The sequence below is a fragment of the Alligator mississippiensis genome, chromosome 6 (assembly GCF_030867095.1).
Source record: "Alligator mississippiensis isolate rAllMis1 chromosome 6, rAllMis1, whole genome shotgun sequence".
In the NCBI taxonomy this organism is placed as follows: Eukaryota; Metazoa; Chordata; order Crocodylia; family Alligatoridae; genus Alligator; species Alligator mississippiensis.
This window is the reverse complement of record NC_081829.1, coordinates 1,775,384-1,781,078: the sequence shown is the minus strand read 5'-3', so window position 1 is coordinate 1,781,078 and position 5,695 is coordinate 1,775,384. Positions and strand designations below refer to the sequence as shown.

Here is a 5,695-nt window from a genome sequence, read left to right as displayed (position 1 = left end):
TGTATAGTCTCCTGCGTGGATCTGTGCTCCTTGCTCGTTGTCTGCGACACGTGTTTGTGTAGTTACCATCCCCATTATAACATTTGCCACTACCCTGTGCTTGTGTGTACTGTCTGCTGTTGGGAAGTACCAAAATTGTCTTGTAAAAGTGGTAGAAATGGGCCTGGGGGTCAGTACAGTCAAGGCCTTGGAACATATCCCGAAAGCTTGCCAAGAAAATGTTTTCAACTATTTGAGTTGGTCTAATAAAAGAGATTGCATCTACCAGGTGTCTTTTCCTGCCTAGTGCAGGGGGACTGGACCTGATGATCTACAACAGGGGTGGGCAAAATATGGCCCGGGGGCTGGATCTGGCCCGCCAGGCCATTCTATCCGGCCCACGGGGCCCCTAAAAATTTTAGAAAATTAATATTTATTTGCTCCTGGCTGCCTGTCAAAGATCCAGGGGAAGCTGGCGGCAGGACCCAGCAGCAAAGCCCACCCAGCCCTGCCCCCCAACCAGAAGCCCCTGCCTAGCAGAGGAATCTGGCCTGGGGCCATGGGGCTGTTCCTGCTTCCCTGCGTTGAAGAGGGAAATGCAGCCCTCGACAGCTTGCTAAAGCTCGGTATGCAGCCGTCTGCCCCAAATAATTGCCCGCCCCTGATGTACAAGGTCCCTTCCAGCCCCTAACAATCTATGAATCTACCCAAAGAGCCTTGTCTGCCCATGTCCTTGGACTGACATGGCTACAGCCTACACCCCTGTTTTGGTGCTAGGCAGCCAAGGTTCCTTGGGTAAATGTGATACCTTTTATTAGACTGACTCAAATAATTGGAAAAATTCTTCTTTGCAAGCTTTCGGGTATGAATACCCTTCGTTTAGGTGTTAGCGCTCTTCCACAGTGTGCCCCCTGCAAGTGTGGCCGACACTAGTGGGGCAAATCAATCGGCCCCTTAACACCTCACGGGGCCCATGGGACTCCTGCAAAGGCAGGGCGTGGGCTGGAGTCTCCCTCACGCCTGGGGGGGTCTCCGCTCTTCTTCTGTGGCACAGGGTGGAGCCACCAGCACCAGGCGGGCCCTGTGGGAGGGTCACAGCCACTCTGCTGGCTCCGCAGGGCCTCCCAAAGTGCGGGGCCCGGGATGGTCACCCCAATTCAGCTTACTCTAGGGACAGCCTTGCCTGCAAGTCTTGCTCGGAAGCTAAAACCAGTATAGTTTCAGTGGAATTTAGATCAGGATTTAGATTTAGATCAGGCCAGATGCCAATGCTGGGCTGCTGGATGCCACCACCGGGCCTGCCCTCACCCTCCTTTCCAAGACAGCCAGAGCTTGGCGGGATGGGTGCTAAAGTCATTGGGAGCCCCAGCCCACACCCAGATGCGCTGGGTTGGCAGGAAGGGGCTGGGGCTGCCCGAGTGCAGAGCGGAGGGGTCTGTGCAGTCTCCGGGCCCCTGCTGCCCCGTCTGAGGGGGAGAAGACGGGGCCGCAGAGGGGATCTCAGAGAGCACAGCAGCTCTCCTTTCAGCCTCGGGGGCCTGGAGAGTCTGGGCAGCATGTGGCAGGGCAGGGCCCCGCTCCAGTTCGGGCAATCCTGCACCCCTCTCCAGACCTGCCCTTTGCTGGGCCCTTCACAGAGCTGGGGATGCTGATGTCTCGAGGACCGTAGACACAGGAGTCCATATAACCTCAACAGGAGCTATTTATTGGGGTGACACAAAGGAACCTGGGGAAGGGGCCTGTCCCCAGGAGGGTCACTCGAGAGCGTCGGGCTCCACGTCCCAGTTGGGGTTGTCCCCAAGGACACGAGGCCCCCCACTCTTCTTGGCCATGAAGATCTCGTCCACACCCAGCAGGGTGACGGCCACCTGGGTGCCCAGCTCCAGTGCCCGGTGCTTTACCACGTAGGCATCCAGCACCCCAGCCTGAGTCGCATCCTGCACCCAGGCCTCCTCCCCCTCGTCCCCACCCTCCAACCGCAGGCCAGCCCTGGCCACCCCCTGCCCGTGCCACGTCTCCAGCTGGGACATGGCCGTGGCCACGGGCAGCCCTGCGTTCTCAGCCAGCGTGGCTGGCAGCACTTTGAGGGCCTCAGCAAAGGCTGCTAGGCTGAACTGCTCCAAGCCAGGGTCACGGGGGGCCAGGGCAGCCAGCTGCATTGCTAGCACCATTTCGGTGGCCCCTGCGCCCGGCACCAAGCGGGGGTCTTCTGTCAGAGCCCGGAAGACCCTCAGCCCGTCCCTCACAGCCTCCTTGGCAGCCGCTAAAGCCTCCTTGGTGGCCCCACGGAGGATGATGGTGGCCACGGGGCTCGTGGCCGTGCTAGGGTGGAACGCAACGGTGTTGGTGCCCCCGATCTCACCCACAGTGATGGAGCGGCAGTGCCCCAGCTCAGCAGGCAGTGGCGGGCGTGGGGTGCCCAGCAGTTGGGCGCCCAGGGCACGGCACAGCTGTCTCAGTGCTTGGCGGGAGCCCAGGGTCACCACCATGATGCCCATGCGGTCAGCAAAGTGCAGCAGTAAGGCGTCAACGTGCCCTCCGGCCACCACCACCTGAGCCCCTGCCGAAGCCACGGCCCGCACCCGCCCCTCAGCCAGCGCCTCCTCGCCTGGCCCGTACGCCTGCAGGTCCCCCGCTGCCTGGAACAGTGCCGTGTTTGTAGCCGCCGGGGCGGCCAGACCGAAGGGGCAGCCATACACGGCCACTCGGGCGCCTTCCACACGCTGCACGCGGCCCTCGGCTTCAGCCGCGAGGACCACACCGGGCACCACGTGGGAATCGCCCACGCCACCCCCGAGCACCTTGCAGATGCTCACGGCATTCAGGTCGAAGGTGCCCGCTGCTGGCAGGACCGAGGCACAGCATTGGGCCACCAGCGTGGCAAGGAAGTCCTGGTAGCCCATTGCGTGGGTGCCCACGGCCACCCGCAGGGCACGGGCCACGGCGGGCACGTCACGGGGGTCCGGCAGGGCGTGGCACACCAGGCTGGGCAGCAGGCGCAGGGCTTCCTTGCCCGCTCGCTCGTAGCCGGCGCGGATGGCAGCGACAGGCACGCCTGCCCGCAGGAGGGTCTCGCCACGGGCCAGCAGGGCCCCCGCCAGCAGGGCCACAGCGCCCGTGCCGTCCCCCAGCTCCTCCTCCTGTGCCCGGCAGGCAGCAGCCAGCAAGCAGGCCGCGGGGTTCTCCAGCACCAGCGCCCCCAGCACCGTGCCTGCCCGGGCTGTGCAGACGGTCTTGCCTAGGTGGTCAATCACCAGCTTGCTCCTGCCCAGGGGCCCGTAGGATGAGGCCAGGCACTGCACCAAGGCCTTGCAAGCTGCAATGTTGCTGACCAGCGAGTCCGCTTGGCTGGGGAAGTGCTTTGTGCCCTCCTTGAGGAGTTGAGGCAGTCCGGGGGGCAGGGGCACGTGGGCAGCCATGACCTGGATGGGGAGAAGCAGTGTGAGACGTGGTGGGGCAGGGCTTTATCCCCTCCGGGGGACCCTGGCCCTGATCCTGCCCTAGGTGGGATACTGGCTGGCTCAGGGTGGGGATGGGGCAGGGGTCTTTCCCCTCTAGTCAGTCTCCTCCAGCTCCCAGCTAGTTTCTAGGGGTCAGGGGGACCTCACCCACACCCACGCAGTCCCTACAACCTGGGGTCCGCACCCTGTCACCCCTTCTCCGGCTACACACCCCGGGAGAGGCGCTCCAAACCCCTGGATCCTACAGTTGGGTCAGTTTGCTGGGCAGTAACTGCTTCCTCCGGACGGACGGTCAACGTGGTGATGTCACAACGTGGCCCATTCCACGCAGGAACCCCAATAACGGCGGTGCAGGACAGCTCCATGCCCTAGGGCTGGGCTGAGCGGTGGAGATCAGCACCCAAACCCCGACTCGCGAAGTGCTTAATCCCCGCGGATTTAACACAGCTGGGCTTGGGAGTGGTGTCCCACAGCTGGGCCTGCCAGCACAGACTGGTGGTTGGGTTTATCCTGGGTCTGGGTAGAGGATGATCAGCACCAAAATGCAGATTTTGACAGTAAGCACCGCTGAGTCCGTGCTGTCACAGCACCAAGCGATGTTGCCAGCTGTGCGGCAGCACGTTCTATATCAAAATCGCAGTGCTCTGCCGCGCTGCTCCTGGGTGACCCTGGGAGGGAGTGCACTTCTCAGAGGTGCAATAAAGACATGCCCTTTCCCAAAAATTCCCGTCTCCTTCATGCAGCTCCCTCCTCTCCCTACACTCCTTCCATACGCTGCACGTGGCCCTCAGCCTTGGCTGTGAGGATCACACCGGGCACCACGTGGGAGTCACCCATGCCACCCCCAGCAGTTTTGCATCTGTCACTCTGAATCTCATCTCAGCTTCAATTCTCTCTTCCCCCTTGGCTTCAGGTCACTCTGTTGGCCCCACTTGGATTTCGAGGTGCCAAGAACAGTACACAGAAGCATGGGAAACCATCAAAACACAAGGAGAATCACCTGTTTGTAATAAGATGGTGGGGTAAATGGCCTTTGTAATTCATGCAATCATCGAATCGTAGAGAAGATGGGCTGGAAGGGACCTCTCTAAGTTATCTAGTCCAACCCTTGCCTAAGGCAAGATCTTCCCTATCCAAACCATCCTATACAAATCCAGCCTCTTAGCAAAATTACTGTCTACCCTGACACAACGCAAGACACAACACCCTAACCTGCCACAGGTGAAGCAGGGGGACCACAGCGGACAGCGTCCTGCTTCTGTAAAGGTTGTGAATGTACGCTCAGGAGATCACAGGAAGAAGGATTCACTTGTCTTCCCTCCTAATAATTCAGCCAACAAAGCCACTGAATCAGCACGAGTGTCGGTAGGGCCACCAGGTTCCCCTGTGTTTCCACATTAACAAGATAGCTTTGTTCCCATGTTGGTTGTTCTTTATGCAGAGTATAGTCAACTTTAGGCTGCTTTATAGGAGTACATTAGGATAAACTAGGTCAAGTACTGTGAAGTAGTTAGCTTAAACTTAGCTTAAACTCAAAATAGAGTTTAAGAAGCTAGTAGTAGGCAAAGCAACATTATGGGTGAGAGATGTGTAGCTAGCACCGGGATAAAAGTGAGACAGGATACAAGAACAGCAGAGTGAAAGGAGGTGAGTTCAGTCTGCCCTGGGTGTATCCAGTCTAACTGCAAAATAATAGGATAGGAAATAGAAGAGTCTCTTCCAATACTGGCATTAAGGCCACTTCATATTATCAGTTGACCAATCAAAAGGCCGCTCTGTCCGTGGCTGGCTCTCCTCTTATACTGAAATCCTGTTCTGACAGAAGAGCTCATCTGTAGATGGTGGATGCCGCTGTTTTCAGGACGTAATCTCTGAAACTTGGGTAAAGTAGGTTGCCCTAAAAGATTGGCCCCCTGCTAGTGATTTTAAAACCTTTGAGAGTGTAGTAAATTTGACGGATGAAGAAAACTTTCAGGAATTGTAATTTTTTTATTTTTTTGGTTTATAACTTTTTTCAACCTTTTCTAAGCTTTCAGGTTTCAATTTTGTTATCATGTACAGTGAGTATAGCCATCTTTTTTTCCTCAGGACATCTTTTTAAAGGACATTTGACTGGCAGTAAGTAGAATAATAAGAGTTCAACAAGGTCTGTATTTACTTACTGAACTTGTGAATTAAGAGCTTTATTACATATTTCAGAAAATCATTCTTTTAGACTACTTAATTTGATTGAAACAGGTCTTTTGGGCTGACTT

The 5,695-nt window shown here is 57.2% G+C and overlaps 1 protein-coding gene across 1 annotated transcript; it reads right to left on the bottom strand.

The window, feature by feature from the left end:
* Positions 1-1,673: 1,673 nt before the first annotated feature.
* Positions 1,674-3,797, bottom strand: LOC102574263 (T-complex protein 1 subunit theta). Its single transcript, XM_014607895.3, has 2 exons — positions 3,652-3,797; positions 1,674-3,401 (listed from the first exon to the last, which is right to left on the bottom strand). The coding sequence occupies exon 2, from the start codon at positions 3,396-3,398 to the stop codon at positions 1,734-1,736; it is 1,665 nt and encodes a 554-aa protein (XP_014463381.2). The 5' UTR covers positions 3,399-3,401; positions 3,652-3,797; the 3' UTR covers positions 1,674-1,733.
* Positions 3,798-5,695: the final 1,898 nt, after the last annotated feature.

Coding starts and splice junctions, on each gene's coding strand:
- LOC102574263 (XM_014607895.3), bottom strand. CDS start 3,398: ATGGCTGCCCACGTGCCCCTGCCCCCCGGACTGCCTCAACTCCTCAAG.